This window comes from Opisthocomus hoazin, chromosome 22 (assembly GCF_030867145.1).
Source record: "Opisthocomus hoazin isolate bOpiHoa1 chromosome 22, bOpiHoa1.hap1, whole genome shotgun sequence".
NCBI classification, from domain to species: domain Eukaryota; kingdom Metazoa; phylum Chordata; class Aves; order Opisthocomiformes; family Opisthocomidae; genus Opisthocomus; species Opisthocomus hoazin.
The window spans coordinates 2,308,373-2,328,872 of record NC_134435.1 but is presented as its reverse complement, the minus strand read 5'-3'; the positions used below and the strand labels follow the sequence as shown (position 1 = coordinate 2,328,872).

General features: G+C 44.5%; 2 protein-coding genes across 8 annotated transcripts in view; both read right to left on the bottom strand.

Annotated features, from left to right (window-relative positions):
• Nucleotides 1–258: 258 nt before the first annotated feature.
• On the bottom strand, nucleotides 259–11,915 carry MEIKIN (meiotic kinetochore factor). Of its 2 annotated transcripts, XM_075441746.1 has the most exons (13): nucleotides 11,750–11,915; nucleotides 10,169–10,256; nucleotides 9,881–9,959; nucleotides 8,795–8,855; nucleotides 7,975–8,118; nucleotides 7,430–7,549; nucleotides 7,150–7,189; nucleotides 5,842–5,903; nucleotides 4,961–5,055; nucleotides 4,441–4,620; nucleotides 3,112–3,261; nucleotides 2,712–2,835; nucleotides 259–1,232 (listed from the first exon to the last, which is right to left on the bottom strand). In XM_075441746.1, the coding sequence occupies exons 1-13, from the start codon at nucleotides 11,913–11,915 to the stop codon at nucleotides 1,186–1,188; spliced, it is 1,356 nt and encodes a 451-aa protein (XP_075297861.1). In that variant the 3' UTR covers nucleotides 259–1,185. The 2 variants fall into 2 exon arrangements, with proteins under 2 accessions (XP_075297861.1, XP_075297862.1); XM_075441747.1 differs by lacking the exon at nucleotides 3,112–3,261.
• Nucleotides 11,916–13,630: 1,715 nt separating this feature from the next.
• ACSL6 (acyl-CoA synthetase long chain family member 6) overlaps nucleotides 13,631–20,500 on the bottom strand; it is a 68,622-nt gene continuing 61,752 nt past the window's right edge. For all 6 annotated transcript variants that reach the window (XM_075441493.1, XM_075441488.1, XM_075441489.1 and 3 more), the window contains exon 21: nucleotides 13,631–18,585. In XM_075441493.1, coding sequence (XP_075297608.1) covers nucleotides 18,445–18,585 — 141 coding nt within the window. In that variant the 3' untranslated portion in view covers nucleotides 13,631–18,444. The remainder of the gene's footprint in view (nucleotides 18,586–20,500) is intronic.

Genomic DNA, 20,500 nt, shown 5'->3' with positions numbered 1-20,500 from the left:
CATGCTCTTTTTGGAAATACAGAACTGCTTTCCAGGGCATGAATATTCTGGGGGATAATACTGAGAAAAACTCAAGAGTTTAAGAGGCTTGGAAAGCCATACTATCATTTTAAAACATTGAAAAACTTCCTTTTTGTCTACAGAAGAGTCTGAGTAAGGGGTGCTGTAGTGAGAACACTGTAGGGATCCAAATTACTTTGGCCTGCAGTGAATGCAAGTGCAGAAAAACTGTGCTCCTGTCAGTGTTTTCTGAGGCATTCAACATTTATGGATCAACAACACAAGCAGAACTGGAAGCCCTGCAAATCTAACCAATTTTCCACATAGTAAGAGCAGTAACCTGAAAATCCAGAACACCATTATCCAGCTCTTGAGACAGTTCAGCTATAAAAGAGTCTTTTTCCACCCTTGTACTCATGTCAGGCACCTATGTCCTCTGCACAAGTCTGAAGCCACTAGAAAAAATGACAACTGAGGTGACATTGTAAAATAACTGAGATGAAAGGGAAAGGACTCTGAGGTGACAGTGGCGGTGCAGTGGATGTGCCTAGAATGGTGATAGCGCTGATCATGAAAAGCTAGCTGTCCTGCAGTGATGGCAGGGCGAAGGCCACTTATATTCATGTTTAGAAAACAACTTACAGCAGAACACAGAGTCCTGTACCTCCAAAGTTCCACAGACCCAAGCATTCAGGTAGTTTAATGGTAGCGTACTATTGACTTCTGAGAGTACACGAATGCTTTACCTACCCATTTTCAGGACATGCAGTTACCTTTATAAACAGCATTAACTCAAGCAAAGGTCACATCTTTAGATGCTGGTGCTACTAGAGAAATCTAAAAATCTTTGCACAGCAAGAGCCAAAAGAGCCAAAAGTAATTCCATTAACACGATTTGGTCTGCTGTTCTTTTGAATATCAACATGAACTGGAGAATCATCTTTATGAAGTCCTTGCAGAACAATACCCAGAATAAGATCAAGTTGCTTTCACAAAATAATTTAATATTAAGTACATGAGTAAAGTATTTACAAGCTTAATGCAAAGCATTATACTAAATTTCAAAGAATGTACATGCCAAAAAAATACGGCCATTAATTACTGATTAGTAGTTCTGTTTCATCTCCCTGCCACAGCAGCAAGACAGTTATTTCTTCTGTTGACTCCTGCTGAAACCCAGAAACCTTATCTGCGTTTACAGTAGATCCAGTTTTTGGTACTTGTAATAGTATCTGGGGAAAAAAGGGATAAGTTAAATACTATCAGTAAAGTGGCACATTCTCAAGTGTAAGAGAAAGCTCATTTATCTGACAAGCTGTTTAGATGCTCAGCAGGTATCTATGCTATCAGTTGTTTGGAGAAATCCGAATCTTGTAGGTCAACTGCTAGTGAGAACAGAACAATAGCTTTGCGTGTATGTACATTCCTAAGGAAAAAGAACATCAGTGGAAAGACTACTTGAGCAGAGGTGAAAACATCCAGCATAAACCCCCACCACCACCACCTTTAGGTAGTCTAATTCCTGATTCCCAGGCTCCTCTAGAAGAGCAGTAACAAAACCAAACTGCTGTTCTGACATCACCACGTTCTGATTTCCGAGATCCACTTGCCTACCCAGGACAACCTATGTTCTGTATTGCCACAGTGCTCTTGGGCACGTGACTTAACATCCTTGTCATCCTTGTTCTTTGAGCCGTACAGAAGCATCAGATGATTGTCACACGCACACTTAAAAGCACCTCCCTGCATTCTAGATGCTGTATATACTCATCTGTAATAAGGCAGGAGAGTATTTGGACCTAGGAGACTGCAGTTCTATTGGAAATTTGTATATACTCAGTATCTCTTAAAGTTACTATGCTTATGCAGTACCTTTGTACTAAATTAAAAGAGCATAAATTACAAATATAACTTGCAGACAACTTCCAGACAATGTCTGTAAAGAACCACTTCAAACTTAGGAAGACGTATGCCATCCAGTGGCACACCGAGAAACTTCAACAGATGGGAAAGGGAGGGGGTTTTACCTCTACGGCAGTGATGACAGAGTTTTGTACACAGTTCTCATTTTTGTTTAAAAAAAATCTAGGGAGTTAGAAGAAAGGAGCTTCCCCTATGTTAAGGGTATCAGGAGAAAAGAACTAAAACTTTTAGAGAGAAACTAAAAATCTTTAAAGAAAAAGATACCCTATTACTTGAACTACTTTCAGGGGGAAAAAATATTGGATGCTAAAGAGCTCAGTTTAGCTGAGCAAGATACAAAACACACCAATGGCCAAAAGCTGAAGTCAGACATATTAATCCTAAAATAAGGCACAGGATAATAATTTACTAAAAAAGCTGGTATCTTTTCCAGGGAGTCTCCATACCAGCAGCGAAGCTCAAAGTTGTGTTTAGGCATACTGTGAAGAGGTGCAGGTATTCCCAGAGCTACCTAGTAGCACCTTCTGGCCATAATGATCTAGCCTATGAAATGGCTAGATTGTATTAATTCCTGTCCTACAGGTCCTGGAGGAGAAAACGTTTGTGTAGTTTGTTAGTGAAGTACTGTTGCACAACAATACTGTTAAGTCAGAAATTTGAAGTTTCCAGCGTGTTTTACTCTTTAGCCTTGTGATTTTCCCAAATATTCAGACTTCAAAAAAAAACCCTTTAAACAGTCAAACAGCCAGTTTCCATCCACACAGTGAACCAATTCCATATTCTGTTACCTTCAGGCACTCCTTCGGGAAGGCAGAAGGCTTTTGTGCTAACTGGCACTTGGTGAAGCCTGGCAGGCCTCTGGCAGGGTGAAGTCCTCACAATGGAGCAGATTTCTTGTCTGCCACACAGAGGCTGAAAAGATTAATGACATTTCACTCACACAACTGTTTCCATTAGAGAAATATTCTTCTAGCAAAATTAGAGATGACATGCAGATTTAAAGGGAGATCATTAGAAAACATTTAAGACTACTTGTGTACACTTAATATGCTACCAGAAAGGGTGACAGAAAGCTTTAAAGCTTAAACGTTCTCCTCAGCTGTCTGTAATACTGTAAGGCTTAAATATGTAGGACATTACATACTAGCATGCCAAAACTGGATTTAAAGAGTGCAATAAAATTAGGACCTTAAAAATATTCTTTTCTTCCAGACTTTGAGGAATAATTTCTGAGCTCAGAGATGCAGGAACAATTTCTTCTGAATTTACGTACGGACCTGTGGTATTCAGGAACAGGTCTTCCCCAGGTGAGGCTTTGCACACTGGTGACAAGCTAAGCTACAGCTCCGTCAAAATACAAAACATACAGCAGTAACTGCCCGATTAAATAACAGACAACAATTCAAATTGGCCAACACTTGTTGGCTCATGCAAAAGATGTTCTATTGCTTCAAAAATATGATTTGGGACTCCAGTGATCCCCGTCTTCAGCCCCCAACAAGACACTGATGTTCTCTGTTTGTTAATCTAATACGCATAGACTCAAGTATGCCTGCAACAATATGTTGAGTTTTACAACACTAGGAAAGCCCAGCATGTTTTCCTGCCAAATAATCCGATGCAGAATTAAGGAGTCTTTCTACTGTAACAGTTTTCCTTTTTCTAAAAAAAAAAAAAAAAGTACAGTTTGCCGATTTGGTTGGGAGCTATGACATGGAAGTGACAGAGACGTCACTTCTAGTCCTGCAGAGGGAAGTGGTAGCACTGCATTACCTTCCCTGACAAAGAATTCAAACTGGCATTTAAATATCCTTTGTTTGTACCAGAGGGGTAACGCAACTAAGGCTGCTAGGTGCTAGTTTTACATTAGGAGATCTTGCAAAAACGCAAACCAGATATCTAGGGTTTGTGTTGCAGTTTAACTGTCCAACTGATCGAATTTAACATGCAGTTTGTTGTGCAATTTGTATTGTAGCATAAGTATAGCCAGAACTGGACTGTGCCATGAAGAACGATTTGTTTGGGTTTAATAAGTAAAAAGAAAACGTTATCAGGATAGACATTCACATCTAGCGCTGCAGGCTGAGCGTAACCAGGATTTTTTGGGGCTTTATTTTCCTCCGTGATCAGCATGGTGGAACTCATTTGCTAAACAAAAACAGAGAAGAATTCAGTACCAGCTTCCAATTATTTGCTCTTTATTATCAGTCCTGCAGTATTCCCCTAGTACACAATACTATTTATAACAACTCCTTTTAGAATTACTAATAGTTCTTAGGGTTTAACTACTGAATTCCTGTCATTCACTTTTTTTTTTTTTGGACTTCTGCTCTCCAAAATTAGGAATCAGTTTACTGCAGCACAGAACACCCACGTTTCAGGTGCCCTTCACAACTAGGGGATAAAGCACTTCCTACCACTTCTCGTATTTAATTGTAACTTTTGTCATGATTCAAAGCTCTCGCTTCACTTTTCTGCCATTGCTAATTGCCAGCAGGTCACAATGGGAATACTTACCACCCCAGCATCTGTCCAGCCAGAAGGCAGTACTTCTGCTGTCAGCCCCACTGATGTGGCCGAAGCATTTCCTGGGGCATTAAGCTGACTGAATGATGATGTCCCTTCTTCTGAGTGGTTAGACTTTTTTTCTTTTTTCTTTAACTTCGGCCTTTTGGGTTTAGCAGTCCGACTGGCAGGCTAACGGGTGAAACAGTGACATTTAGCGTTATACAGTGAATCTCTATAGTGTGATAAGCACTAAGAGCCCCACTGTCACACTCCAGCTCTACACAACTGATTTGGTACCACTGACACAGTCAGTCTGAAAAACAGTGAGCTCGGGGGGCACCCGTGACTGTTACTGCTACTCAGAGGCAGAGGGCAAGCCACGTCTTCACACTCTGCCATTGTCTGCAGGCACCCTGAAAGTGTGAACCTGAGAGGGAACTGCCACGCTTCTAGGTGGAGTCTTCCACCTGTACAAGGATGAGCAAGCCATCTATGTTACAACCTAGCTGATTTATTAAGGATCTTTCACCTCTCTTGCCGGTCTTAACGGTGAGGAACAGCGCATACCACTTTTCAGGTCTGGAGTTCTCTCTCTTGCAGCTGTAATTTTACAGACTTTTTTTCCTGTGACAAATTTCCAACAAATTAATTAACTTTGAGACAAAGACCACAGCTACTCTCCAACCCATGTCTTACGGAATGGTTTTTCATTCCAAAGCCACCCATGTAAACACCACTTCCTCCCTTCAGTATAATCCTCATCTCCCTCTCCCCACCAACAGGGCAGCTTTACTCCTCTCCCCTTCCCTGAGGAAACGAGGTTGCTAATTAATCTTATGTTCACCTGGCTATTTACTTCTAGACACACATGCTGTGGCAGCAGAAGAACTGCATAATCACAGCAGTCTTTGCCAGTGGCAACTTCTGCTGCTATTAGAATCCAAACTAAGCAAGGGAAAAACTATGTGGTACCCAGGCCACAGCCAGAATTATAGCAGTCACAGCTCAGAACTGCAGTTATGCGAGGGACTCCTAATAGTATTTGTGAAGCTGATATGACATAAGTTCAAGTAAGGAGCATGACACAAACAGTTCTGCTCCTGGATAAGTTAAATAAGAAATGCTAATTTTCATTGCATCACAGGTGATTAAATGGAAAAATGCAGGGTTTGGGGTTTTGATTTTTTTTTTTTTTTGTTATTCTCCTAACATGTTCATTCAAACCAAGTCTTATTTACAGGGAAGATTTTCAATTCACACTCTCCCTTCTAGACACAACTGAGCTTAGTCCATGCCAGGGGGACAAATGACCCAATAGAAGCCTGGTTCTAATATTTTGCCATTATTTAAGTTTGGGTAGAATATTCTGTTCTCTCACAGCTAGTACAACTGCTTCAGGTCATAATTTACCTGCCAGAGTAGTCGAAACACTTAATGCTGAAGAACTGCAATTGCAATCTGATGGTCTCTTTCTAGGAGAGGAGGAAAAAAAGTGAGCAACTACTCTGAATGAATGTGAACATTCATCAAAAACACCAATGTACATGGAATCAGAGGAAAATATAGACTGAGGGAAAAGAGATAAAGCTTATTTTTAAAAATGTTGCTACTGAATTACTTCATCAGACTTTACAGTTATTTGACAGTTTATCATCAAGTCACAGCTCATTCTGAAGATAGGTGCAATTTAAGACCTACAGAAGACATTCAGTTAGGCACTCAGCACTAAAGCATACTACAACAGAACACATTTAAGGCGAAAGCAGGGAAACATTAGGTTCACAGGAAAATTCAAATTAAATTGTGTAGAGATCTAACACAGCAAGACTGGTATAAATGAGTTATGAATGGAAACGTCTGCACGTAAGCTTGGAAACAGCAGCACGAGGTTAAAAGGAAGGATACTGTTCCTGGGAAAACACTCGTGTTACTCAGATTTTAATGTCAAGACCTGAAGGCAGCACTGTGACAAGGCCAAGTGTAGGAGACCCTTCGTTGTGGTAAAACCACGGCACAGATGACTCGTCAACAGGAAACCTGGCATCCTAACAGCAGGAGGGTGGCAAGAGGGCTGCAGCTATCACATACACCATCCCACTTCCCGGCTGACATGTATTCCAAGTAAGAAAAAACTAACAAGTCCCGGGCCAGGCTGCTGTCCGTTATGAAGGCTGAAGTCAGCAAGATTCTGAAGCAAAGGAGCGCCCCATAACAGCTGATCATTCCTAAAGAACATAGATCTGCCCCAAACCTGATTTTGTCCTAGGCGAGTACAGAATGCCAGAGACTCAACAAGGACTTGACAGCAAGTAGCCTTCACACTCTGCACTGCACGGGCAGTCCTGGCCAGACCACCTGGGCACGCACATCTTGCTGCCCGTGACTGACTGGAATATGACAGAGTAAGTGCAATTGCATAAAAGCAGCTTATTTAGGGATTTTGTAAATAAATGTCATCTTACCCTTCCATGAAATCCTTCACTGAGTTTTCTTACATTGATTTCCCTACAGCTGCAAGACCAAAACAGAAGTCTATAAGGCAAACTCTTACCTGACAATACACCAACTTCAAAGTTAGTGAGGACACAGGTAGTTGAAACTCAACAGAAGTGTTTGCAGGATCAGAGGCTTATTCATACTGGCCTTTCTTTTAAATATCATTCAAAAGAGAAAAACCTGAACATTTAGGTGCATCAAAGAGTCTGCTTTGCAGATTACCTTCCAGTGTATTGGTCTTTAAAATCCTCCAGTACAGGTTCTAAAAAACATAAAAGAAAACTTTGAAAGAAAAAGCTAAGCAGATCAGACAATGTTTTAGTGCACACTAAATTATAAAGTAAAATACTACAAGGAAACACAGACCACTAACAGGGAGCTGTTCGCCATTATGCAGACATGCCTTAAATGAAGTCATCATTACATATCTTACACAGGTTTCCTGCACTAGAGTGAAATCTGTTTATGTGCATGTTCTGAAGTATTGTAGAAAAAGAATTACCTAATATTGCCGAAAGGTTTGAGATCTGTGGTATCTTATCTATGGTCACTGCTTTGCTGGAGTCCAGGAGGGTAGAGTTCTTGTACTTGCCAGAGTCCTCACAGTAAAAGTTACTTCTTCCTGGACATAAAAGATGTAAGCGCAAGCTTCTCATGATGAAATTCATTGAGTTATTAAATTTGTGATCAAACTGAAAGTAATCACATTTTCAAGACAGGAAATTTAAAGCAAAGTGAAAGCATTGTCTTGGCTCAAACAGCTGCAGAAAAGTTTGGGAGAATTTGACTCCAAGCAGATTTGTTGGTCATCCCTAGTAAACAGCTTGTGTCAACAGGGAACACCACAGGATGATTCAAGTTACACCAGGACCTGATTCACACTGGATTCAAGGACCAGATATACAGACCCCACATTAAGCACAGGTTGGCTTACAGCAAAGATCCGACCTGGTGAGTTGCACCAAGAGAGGCCACCAGTCTTTCTACTGTAAACAGTCCCCCCACATTTTCTACATCAAATAAAGCTAAAAAAACCATAAGTCTCACCTGAACAATCATCTCTAAAAGTTTCAGGGGATGGGCAACTGTTCAGGCTTTCACTAGCACCTGTGTTATAATCTGCAGTTGAATCTACATCTAAACACTCCAGAAGAAAGGTTGAAACACCTGTGGGAAGAGTCATTCCTGTACCTAGAGAAAGAGACAAAAAAGGCAGCTACAAAAAAAAGGTATCATCTTGTACAAATCATCTGGATTTCCTTATCTAAGTTTTATTCCTGTGATGGACTAAATATTGTCAAGTCAGTATCTTATACTGATTCATAATACAGTTAAAGAAACAGATATGCAAAGGGCATCCTGAAGCCCACTTCACCCTACCAGAAGCTAACAGAAGACACTTTCCTTGCCCAGGGCTCACTAGAAATACCTGAAGCATTTAGCCTCTTGTAAGGTAATTCTTACACAGGTTTGCTTTCAGAAGGACAAACTATTCAGGCACAAGCTTTTAAAAATGCAGGTTTGAGTAAATTGAAGAACTCACGCCAACAAGTAGTTCTGCCAATGATAAAACCAAGATCATGTAGTTTTTAAACAGGCTGGGCTCAAGACTGCATCAGGTCTTGTAGGTCTCCTGTCCTGTCTGTGGTGCCTACAATCAATTCATGTGAACCAGGCCACAGGCTGGAATAAGAGGCAGCAGTCTCAAAACCTAATATCTGTTCTAATATTCTAATATCACACAGTCAGAACCGGTACAAGAACAGCACACCAGTACTTTTACAGAAATAACTGAAATTATATAATGAATTTTACATTTAGCTTTATACAGATATAAAAATATACTAAGTATTGCTATTATACTCACTCGAAGTCACTTCAGCACTTTTAAAACTTTCTTTACTTTCAAAGTTGATTATCAGGGATTCCTAAAATTAAATGACCAATACAAACAACCTCAGAAAACTGGATGCAGACAAAGAAATGCAATTAAATGTATTCCTATATTATGCTCAGAAACTTACTGTCTGGTACTTCCCCACTTAAACTTGCTATTCACAGTGTAATTTTTACCAGGGGTTTTCATGCATCATTAACACATCTGCAAGCTGAATTATAGTCCTAAAATTCATAATGAATACCCAATCATTTGATCCTACAATGTTTGCCAGACGAGACTTCCACTGAAGTCATACTGACATTAACTGAAGTTATGCATAAGATAGCAGTGGAGTAATGAATTTCCCCATCTTTTGATTTTTTTTTTTGTTTAATTTTTTTTGAGAGGCCCAAATCATGCTGCTCACTTTCAGAATCCTAGACCATTTATATAAATACAAACAACTACATTGTGTACACAACATATTCCATGAAACTAACTCTTTGCAGGAAATGTAAATAAATGGTGGGCTTTAACTAAGAGCTAACATATTTAAGAAAAATAGTTTCACAACAACCGCTTGAGCCCTTTGCTGTAGCAGATTTCAGTTCAAACACACCTGGTGAACTATTTTCTTGCCACTGCAGTACTAGCTGTCCTGCAACACTTCCATCCAGTCATCTCCAAACACTTTGTTCCAGCTTTCCTAACGTGAGGAAGAGCGCAACAGTGACTTGCCAATGGCCCGTGTCTGAACAAGCAGCAAGCACTTGCCTGGAATCATGCTCTAACAAGATATCTTCCACACACCATAATTGCTACGGCCTTTCCTCATTAAGGATAATTAGTATTGATGTTTTCCCATGCTACCAATAGCTCCAACAGCTTTGATTCTGGCCAACAATATGGAAAAACGTCACCAAAATACAGGGCCAAGTTCAGCCTGAAAAATGTGTGCGCACACACACCTCACAGGAAATTCTACTGGATTAGAAAAAGAGTTTAACATGTCACACTTCTTTGATTTATCCTCCATAAATTACTAGTAGATAAAGAGCAAGACAGCATTCTCACCTTCAGCGGCACAGTGCTTTCTTCTATTCTCTCCTCTTCTTTTTCCAGGTCCAATGTTTCTTTGGCATTCACTTGATTGCTGCAGTTGAACAACACAGCCAAGCTCAATACACAGAGCTACACTGTTCTAGAGGAAGGCGACAAAAACTACAAAATGTCTTTATGAGGTGCCAAAAACAGTCTGACAACCATCAGTTTACTGAGAATTCAGACTGTGTATCTCAGAGACAGCTCACGCACGCAAAACAATATAAATGATCAGCCCGCGTTGAACGAGTTCTAACAGACCTTTGGCTGCATGATTGGCTCACTTCGGTAACTTCAAGATTTTCCTTAATTTTTGGTAGGGTTTTCACACTGGACTTTCCCTTCAGGCCTAGAGAATAACAAGTACTTAGTTCAGTAATTTTAGTTTTAATAATAAAATTTAGATTGCTATTCCTAAGAGGGCACCTTTAGCTGTTCCCCCTCTTCCATGCCCATAACCATTTTTTACCCTGCTATCACAAACATGGTGAAGTCTGAATCGGCTTTATTATTTTCACCCAAGCATTTTTTTCAGCAGTGTATCAAGACAAAAAAAAAAGCACACTTCAGGAAGTATTTCAGGTATTTTAGAAACCTGTTGATTAAAAGAAAGAAAAACCCACCTTGGAAGTGGGTGGACCCAGTACGTAGGTAGACCTTTACCTAGGTTCAAAGTAGCTTGACTCCAAATCAGTTTTAAATGGAGTTTATTAGGAGTATCATAAGAATTTCTACATAAACTGGTCCTCAGTGTATATAATCCCAAAGGCCACAATTACTTCAGAACCAGCAAATTTCAGAGACATATTTTCTTCTCCTAAACCCAGCTGTGCAAGGTATTTAGCTTTGTGTTCTGTTTTCAGTCACCAGGAGCTAGAAACACCCGGCCCTTCCAGAAGGACACTTTTCTGACAGCAGGTTCAAACAGGCCCACGCCACGAACTGGGTCTGCAGTACCGCAAGCCCTTCAGCTGGAACTCCCGGGAGCTCAGGACAGGACACCGTCCGAGCAGGACATGTTCCAGGATCATCCCTTTCCCTCTTTCTTCCGAGCACATCAAAGGATGACAAGCAAACAGACCTCAAGGCTGCTAGCAAGCGGTACGCAAGGCTGTCAAACACCGAGGAGAGCGTGAGCCAGCAGAGCCGGATCGAGACAGAAACTAACGTTCCTCGTACCCCGTAACAGCAATTTTAAGTCTCATCCTTAAATTATCAAGACCAGCGTGGGCCCGAGACATCCCACACTGGCCTTCCCCATTCACCTTCCCAAGTCACACTGTCCCTGCCAGCCCTCAGGCGAAACCCACGCCTTCCCCTCAGACCCCACGCTCTCCTTTGCGGTCTCCAATTCGCAGCTCCAGAGCCGCTGCACCGTGTTCAGCAGAGGGGCTGCTCCTTCCGAGGAGCCGTCAGCAGTTCTCTAAAGCATCCTCCCAAAGCTAGGCAAGGGTTTTGCCTTGCCATTTCTGAGGGAAATTATTAGATGGGGGGGGGGGGGGGGGTACCTTACTAAAGGAAAAACCCTTTTTATTCCTAACTACCAGCTAAAGCAGAGGAAGCAGCCCCGTTCCCAGGCCGGCTGCCCGCATCCCCACGCCGTGAGGCACACGGCCGCTCCCCAGCCTCAGAAGGCGAGGAACGCGGCCCGGCTGCGGGGGGGACGGCGAGGCCGCCCCGCGGGGAAGAACCTGCCCCGGCGGGAGGCCTCCCCCGGCCGGTCCCCCCGCCCGCTCCTCAGCCTACACCGACCCGCGGCACAGCCCGCTCTCCCCGCCCGCCTCCGCCGCCACTCGGCCTCCCGCCCGCTCCCGCCGGCCCCGCGGGCGGCCAGGCGCTTACTGGGGCCCGCGCTCCCGAAGAGCCGCCGCCGGCAGGGCTGCGCGGCCCCGGCCCGGCTGCCGGCTCTGCCCGGGGGAGCGGCCGCGCCGGGCAGCGGGGACGGGCAGCGCTTCTTCCGCGGTGCCCTCCCGCCGCGGACAGCGCTCGGCCAGCGGGGCCGCTCCATGGCGGGTCGCCTCCCCTCGGGGCCGGCAGCTGGGCTGGGGCTGCCCGCAGCCAGCATCGCCTCACGCCCGGCCCGCCCGCTCTTAGCCCCAACGGCCGGCCCCGCGCCTCCAGCCCGCATGCGCGGGCGCGCTGAGGCGGGGGTGCGCGCTGCGGGCCCGGCCCTGCCTGAGGGGGGCGCGGCGGGAGAAGTTTGGTTTCACAGAATCGCAGAATCCCAGCATGGCAGGGGTTGGCAGGGACCTCTGTGGGTCACCCAGCCCAACCTCCTGCCCAAGCAGGGTCACCCAGAGCAGGCTGCACAGCACCGTGTCCAGGCGGGGCTGGAATATCTCCAGAGAAGGAGACTCCACAGCCTCCCTGGGCAGCCTGGGCCAGGGCTCCGTCACCCTCAGAGGGAAGAAGTTCTTCCTCGGGTTCAGCTGGAGCTTCCTCTGCTTCAGTTTGTGCCCGTTGCCCCTTGTCCTGTCGCTGGGCACCACTGGAAAGAGCTTGGCCCCGTCCTCCTGACCCCCACCCTGCAGATATTTGTAATCATTTCTAAGGTCCCCTCGCAGCCTAAGGTTTGCTGGGTGCCTTGTCAGTGTGGGTCTGCCCTGAGGCATGTGGAGCTAAATGGAGGTCGAGGGCAGTTGTGGACGCAGTGGGGAGCAACGGGGAGCGAGGAGCGGGCGGCCACGGGCCGAGGAAGCCTGGCAGAAGATGCCTGGCGGCGCCCGCCTCGTCGGACCGAGCCCCGCGCGTCGTTTTCCGATGCAGAATTCGGGTTTATCGTTGCCCCAGAGTTCTGCTGCCTGGTCCCGCTGCTGCTGGCGCCTGCCGGGGTGCACTGGGTGCTGCTGCTCCCGGTGCTGTCCTCGCCCAGAGACGCAGCCTTGGGTTCATAATGGTGCAGTGGAGATGGTGTGGGTTGCGTTGCTTTTGCTGGCCAGGCTGTTACCTGATATGGAAAATAACACCCAGAGCACACGCAGGACGCTTAGAGAGGAGACGTTCTACTCTGCTCGGGGTGCGAGGGGGGACAGCCCCGTAAATCAAGCACGAGCGCATATTTCTACAATTAAAAATGTTAGAAAAATGCCAGTACCACCCACCTAAGTCAGGCTGGCTGGTTCCCTTCTCGCCTCGGGTTGCAGATGCAGTGCTCCTCAGATTCCCCTGGCACGCTGGGTGGGGAAGCGCCTTTCCCCAGGCCGGGGTCTCTGGCTCGGGGGGTGATTTTCAGTATTCCAACCAGGGTAGTTCCACTCGGGATACACGAATGCGCAGTTCTGCTGCCAAGTTCGAGGCGTACGTGGAGCATTCTGATTAACCGCCCTTCCCAAGGTCCAGCTGCGCCAGCACGTCCTTGGTCAAAGCTACCAAGAGTTTGTTCTGATCAGAGATGATTCGGCGTCCTCCGCCATCTCCTCGCTTGAACAAGTCTGTAGCCATCGGGTGTTCCGTGTCTGCAACGCTGGCTGCTGCTGAGATCCTTCTTCATGAGTTAGTAACTATCCCTACATTATAACCTTATTCTTAACGGTTAGTTCGCCTTATTAAAATATATCCAGATGTTAGTCCCCAAGGTAGCAAGGCCCGATGGCTCAGCTTAGGCTCGCAGAGCGGAGGAATCTCGTTGCTTCGTTAACATGAAAAATTTGAGATGATTCTTTGGCGTTACTGGGTTTCGAAGTGAAGGGGGAGATGCAAGTGCACGCAAAAACTGGAATAGACTGAGCGCTTTTAGACTTTATTGTTTTAGACACATAGTCTGAAAAAATACTATGCATTCCCAGCTGTCAATTCATATTAAACAAGCACATACATTTGGTTATATTATTATTGATTTAAAATAAAAAAGGAAACTATTGCAGAAAGACTGCGGCATCTTCAGAGAACTCTGCAACAATTTTTTCATAGAAGAGTGCTAAAATCAGTCTCAGGTTCCAATATTCCTTTGGTCATTATTTTATTTTACGTTTTTGTGGTTTTTTGTACACCACATTTAGTGTAGGCACGCATTCTGAATGACTGCATGCCGATTGTGAGGACAGAGTGCTGGAGTAACAACAGGTTTTATAAAAAAGCTTTTATTGTTTGTCAGTCCACGAGAAAATCTTACGAGCAGTTTCGAGAAATGTGACAATTTAATTCTTTACAAAAAGTTTCCATAGATGACTTTTTGATATACATGCTAATATACCAAAACTGAAAAATTTATAATTACAGTTTAGATTTTTTTTTTACACAAATGTATATGTTACATTGCAACCCCTTCACTGTCAGTTGAAAGCAGAATAGGCAACACTTACGGAAACGCCTCACTTGTTCGCTGCTTGTACTTTGCTAAAATACGTAACAAAAAGCTGAAATGAAGTGCAGGGCTTAAAGGGGCTCTAGATGCCTCGGAAAACATTTTATTGTGGAACAATTGCAGGGATCTAAAACTGTTTCCCTCCTGGACGACAAGCCTCCGAAAAGCGTAGCCTCTGCTTCCTCACTTCACAGGAGTAAAGACGGCGTAGAAACCACCGAATGTGCAAAGTCCCGAAGAATGTTAATGCCAAGAAGAAACAAGGATCTCATTCTGTTACATGTTTTTTTCTCCCCACAGACAAAACCAAAGAGAGCTAAAGATACAAAAAGAATGCAGACAGAATTGCCTCTAAATAAAATGCTTTTCCCATTTTTCTGTAAGGCATCGAGAGGTCTTTAAGTAATCTGTTACCATGCAAAAATAGTATATTCTTTCACAGTTTACATTCATCTTGTAGCAGTTTATTTACATATAGATCACCACTTGTGCTTTTAACACATGGAAAATTAAAAAAAAAAAAAAATCTAAGTTAATTCATTTAATTCCAGAAGATTAAGTCAGGTTATTTTCTGTTATATGCAAGAACTTCGTATTCATGGCAAAAATGACATTGGACTTCACTGATGCTGATCTATACTTACTAACAGTGAGGACAGCTTGCAGAAGAGTACTTTTATCAATAAGCAACTCACCACCTCTCTCACTTGATGTGCCTCAACCACTGTAACCTGTGAACGTGCCCTCCAGGCCAGGCTGATGCTGGGTTCCCTGCCCGCGTGGGGTCAGGGCTGGCTGGTGTGGTGTCTGCTCAGACTGCTGCGTGCCTGTGACCGTTTCCGTTGCAGAACGGTGTTTTCTTTGTGCAATCTATCGAGCCAAGAACGTACGAAACACGTCACTAAGCAACATTCTCTTCTTGAAAAAGATGTGATTTATTCTGGTTTTTCTGTGCGCGCACTGGAGACAGCCTCCCGGTGATTTCAGAGGCGCAGCACCGGGCCCAGGCAGAAGCTCCCGTGCTGAAGAAGTCCGAGAACAGAGCTCAGCCCCGAGCACGCCAGCTGTGGGGTGAGCCTCGGGGGGGAGGGCGCAGAGCTGCTGCTGCGGCACCAAGCACCGGCCCCGTGGCGGGGGCCAGCGCCGAGCAGCACCGGTCCCACGAGCTGCGCTCCTTTCAGTGGGCTTCCCGTGTCGTTTCATTAATTTATGGCAGAATGAACCCCCAGATGACAGCAGTTTGTTAGAGCCAGTCACCCTGAAGCCAGCAAGAATAGAGCGGTTTACAGAGATGGGTAACTTGCATTGCCAGTTACACAATGGCACTTGGCTCTCAACTCTTTCAATATGATGAATATTGGAAATTAATTCTGTAAGTAGTTATCTTGAGGGGGAAAAAAAAAGTGGTTATTGGACAGCCCTGGGGATTTTTCCTTGGTGGTCACAAGAAGCATTTCAGTTTAAGAAAGCTCAAAGCAAAACAGATATTCCTGGAATTTGAAGAGAAGCATGTTTGTGCCTAGCTCATGTCTTACGCATGTGTTCTTTTCCAGCTTTAATCTCTTACAGCATTGTTATGATTATGGCGAGAGAGCGACCTGCAGAGGAAAATCTGATTACACAAGAAAGTATTAAAGAGAGCTCTCAGTTTATTTATACAGTTTTTCACAAGTTCTGAAAGTATCCACCCTTTTGGTGTGACAACACAATATCTCCCAAATTTTGCGTCGTCCTACTGTGGCCAAGTCTGTATTTTTTCATTCTTGTTAGTTTGGTGTTCTTATCTTTGGCTCTAGCGCATCTGAAATTTTGCATCAAATACCAAAAGAAGAATACAGATATATTATTCAGCATTATATACTTGAAAATAACAGCCATCTAAGCCATGAATAAGCTCATACTGGGATCTTCTATACCTATACAAAGTCAGAGTTTAGCTATCTAGAACAGTCTGGTAAGCTGAAATCATCTTAGGAGAAAAGTAAATTAAGTTCATGTGGTAGATAAATGTCAGTGGAAAATAGCTTTTCTGTACTCACTTAGATAACTTAGTTATTTTTTTTTAATTTAAAAGCACGTCGCATTAAAGCAGGGAATTGTACTAGCTCTTCCTTGCTTTGAAGCGTGTGTGTGTAACGACTGTCTTTTGGCTGATACAGAAAGGAGATGAACTAGGCTGTGCAGAGATGAAAATCCTTTATGGCTTGACCTAAAGAGCCGGGTTTTATCCAGTAATTCCTGTCCTCTGCAGAGGTGGCAGGCGCGGGTTCCCCGGGGCAGCTGTTGCTGTGTACGTTGGTGAGAGGGGAACGCGCAATACCACGGATCGCAGCAGCGGTGTTGCTGATTTGGTTCGGACTGATCGGAGTCATTGCACAGGAATCAGATGAGGAACTGGGCGCAAGAGGGGATTCAGACAAATCCTTCCACACTCGATCAATCAAATCGCCATGGTCTTTATGTTAGCTGATACGGTTCCCTTGGTATCGTTTTGTTCTGAAACTTCTGCAATAAATCCATCTTCCTGTAACACGAACTCACTAATTCGGTTTATTCCATTTTGAAGCATTCAGTGGAATTTCAGAAGGAAAAGAAGAGATTACTTAGATCAAAATTTTAAACTCTTAGCTTCAAAAGTCTACAGTGGATTCCAGTTTAAGAGAGAAAGTAAGTGTGCTTTCACCATCCTAGCAAAGACCACCTGGCAGGCACAGCTCCATGCTAGTATGTGCTGGTGCAACAACAGCAGCTAGTAACGTCCACAAATGTGTTTAGGACCCTGTTGAGCAGAAGGAAGCCACCAGCAGTCCAGGAATCCAAGCAACCTGACGTTACAGTTCTCTCATTGTTTCGCACCGTGCTTTGATCGGGAGAGAGCTCTAGAGTCTGTTCCTCTTCCACGTGGGACTTCATCCCCCTGCTAATGGCTGGAGCTGGTTGTGAAATCCCAGGTTTCACCCAGGCACCTCGCTGCTTGCTCCAGAGAGGCCACTGGAAGTGGCGACGGGGGGAGCTGAGCCTCCCAGGCGTCTGCACGCAGAGATGTTTTCTCAGCAGGCCCTTTCTGCAGCCACGTCCGACGTTTTGCCGTACCACGGCACCTTCCAGCAGCACTGGCTAACTCAGCCTCGCGCCCATCCCTGGAGGCCTTTCGGAGCAGCACTTGTTCCTCCTCCACGGCCAGCCGGAGGATGCCCTCCACTCTGCGTCTCAGCCTGGCCTTTCTCCCAGACCCATTCGTTCTGCTAAAATCAAATCGCAGCTTATGCCTGGTGCGCCGTTTCTGTAGCACTGTTTCTGAAAGGGAGTCAGTCCCGCTGGGCTGCGCAGTGTTAGCAGCATGTAAAGTAATCAGTTAGGAGCTGGGAGCATCCGGGTTAACATGAACCCCCCCCGAAAGCCGCCACAGAGCCAGCGATGCTTTTGCAGCCGTCTCAGGGTGAGTAGTTCAGCTGTCCGTCAGCGTGCTGCGCTAATGCAAAAGCAGCAGGCCGTGTATAAATGGAGTTCGGATGAAAAGGAGATGGAGGGAATTCTATCCTATCACTTCCTAACCCGTTCTTTTAATTTCAAGGTAATATTAATCCGCTAGATGTAATATACTAACAGGTCTGTTAAGTACAAATAGCGGGAGATTCGTTCCTACTTCTGTTCTGGTTGTTAGTTAGGTCATTAATGGCTAAATCAGATCGATGTAATTTATGTTCTGGAAAATATAAAAACTATCACTTAATATATAAACCAATATCCAGCTTGAAGTTCCAGGTCAGGGAAGAGAAGACTTTCACCATCAATCACTGATTGTTTGAGGTAGACCACATTACTGAATTATCCACAATTTTAGTTTCTAACGTGTTAGGTTATATACAATCAAATAGCAACAGACATACCTGAAATTTTCCCTATTGTAATTAGAAATGGTTGTAGTTATTAATAAGGTATTTTTCAATAATTTACTTCGTTGTAGATTGGAATTTCTGTATATTTTCTGGTAATTTAGCATATTTCTTAGTAGTACCCTACTGTGTACATAAAGTAAAAAATAAATTGCATCACACCTCATGGAAAAAAGAAGGAAAATTACAGTTAGTGGCGAAATCCTAGAAGAATGAAAGGCTCAGATGTCAGATTCAGATGCTTATCCATTTCAGTTGTGTCACTCTGGCTCTGTACTTTTGAGTATTATTCTAATATTGCTACGAAGTCCGTTATTCAGAAGATTCCTCCCGTGGTTTCAGATGGAGATGCTTGAATATAGCTCTTCTATTTGTTTTTTGAAGTAATCTCTAAGTTCCGGTCTCTTAGCCTTTAACGTTGGTGTCAACAAACCGTTTTGTACTGAGAACATATCAGAGTGAATGTAAATGGCTTTCACCTAAAATAAAAAAAGGGATACATTTGTAGAAAATATCACAGGCATCGCACCGAATAAGCGGAACTTGTTCCGCCAGCCTTGCTGCGGTTACCTCTGGCTGTGCCTGGAGCCCAGGGGACCCTTCTGCCGGGTCGGTCCCCAGGATTTTGCTCACCAAAGGACATTTGGTGTCCTCCAAGGTGACACTAAATCCCTCCACCACCCCTCACCGCTCCCTGCTCTCCTGCTTGTTTTCCCGCGTCCGCGCTGAGCCGGCAGCCAGCCAGCATGGAAGGGAGCTCCCCGAGGGAATGAGCAGATAAACCTTGGTACGGAACCAAGGCCAGGATGCAGCAAGGCAGAGTGCGAGGGACGGCATCGCCATATGGGATGCTGCAACCGCAGAGCTTCACGCGGCTGAACGGCTGCGGAAGAGAGGGGAAGGAGGGAGGGCAGGGAGTCACGCTGAGAAATATCAGCTGAACGGAACTGCAGAAGAAAGCAAGCGGCACCAGTTTGGTCTTGCAAAATTATCGTGGAGCTTTGCGGGCACAGAGAGCGTACATGATGATCGTCTTTAAAGCAGGAGAATTGATGGTGGTTTACTAGCTAATTAAAACGATCTAAAATCATTCATCCTAGGCAAAGGGGATTTCACAAGGCTGCCCTTGTTAGCAGCAGCGTCTCTGAGCACAGCAGGGAGCCTGGCAGCGCAGATGGGAGCGAGCTTTTCCTTCCAGTGCGTTTATGGGAGGGCTGGTGTGGGAGAAAGCAGAAAACGGCTGCGTGACTGGTCATAGTCCCCCGATTTCAGACAAGATTCCCCAGCCATCTGCTGCTTTTGTCATTCCCCAAACCAGAGTGGGTAGCGTTTGGTTAGGCTGGGAGCTGCAGGAATCTAGACTGAGAATCGATGTTTAAATTCCCATTAGGTGTGTGATTCATTTTTCCCCCGTAAGCATTGGGGTCCGGTTCCTCCCCCAGTGATTTCCTTCACAAAATCAGTGGTCGTGCTATTTAATGCTCCCCTGCTCGCTGCACCGGCTTGCAGAGCCAGCACCCGGGGAGCTGTTGGTTAGAGAAGCCGGCGGTGTCATTCCCAAGCCAGAGGGCAAGGACGGGGAGGAGAAAGAGCAGCTCTGCCGCGTGAGGGGGGTCCCAACCCACGAGAGCGGTACCCGGAATATCTGGCTCAAAGTTCGGTTTCAAGATTACGTGTTGCAACAGAAATGTTAATTTTGAAGCCCCTCAGTTTTGAAACATGAAACGTTTCTTTTTAACTGTTAGAAAGACGCCAAGGCTTTCCTCACTACTTTGTTGTTTATTAATTGCAAAATGCTGGTAGAATAGATTGCTTGAGGATATTTCACACCGTGAAGAATACGGCAGGAACAAAACAGACTTATTACCACATACAGTTCTCTGCATTGCAAACCGTGCTTTCTATTGAATTTCATTTTTAAATTAATTTCTTTTTACTATCATTTCATTTGCATATGTAACTGAGAAATGAAGAACAAGAAGTTTATGTTTGATGGTGCTTCAGCTTCACTCCGATATGGTGAATTACTCAGAATTACCACCCAGAAACAGTCTAAACAAAAGCAAAAGGGCCCTTCCTAGTTATATATAATGATTAAGATGCTCATTATTTTAACAGAAATAAGGATTTTAAAATGCAGTGGATTTTTTACTGTGTTTTTAATGCTGTAATCAATGGTTGATTTCAGATCCCTCCTTTTGAAGTGTTTACAGCTCTGTTGCAGAAATATTTACACAAGCTCCAGGAAAGAAATAGTGCACAGGCTGAAAATAAATAAACCCATAGCATTTCCTAGGTCAGTTATAAGAACGGTAATTAGCGACCCAGTTTCCTAACAGTGCTTTCAGTGGCAGAAGCAGCAGAGTCCTGCAGAGTCCTATGGGTATTTATCTT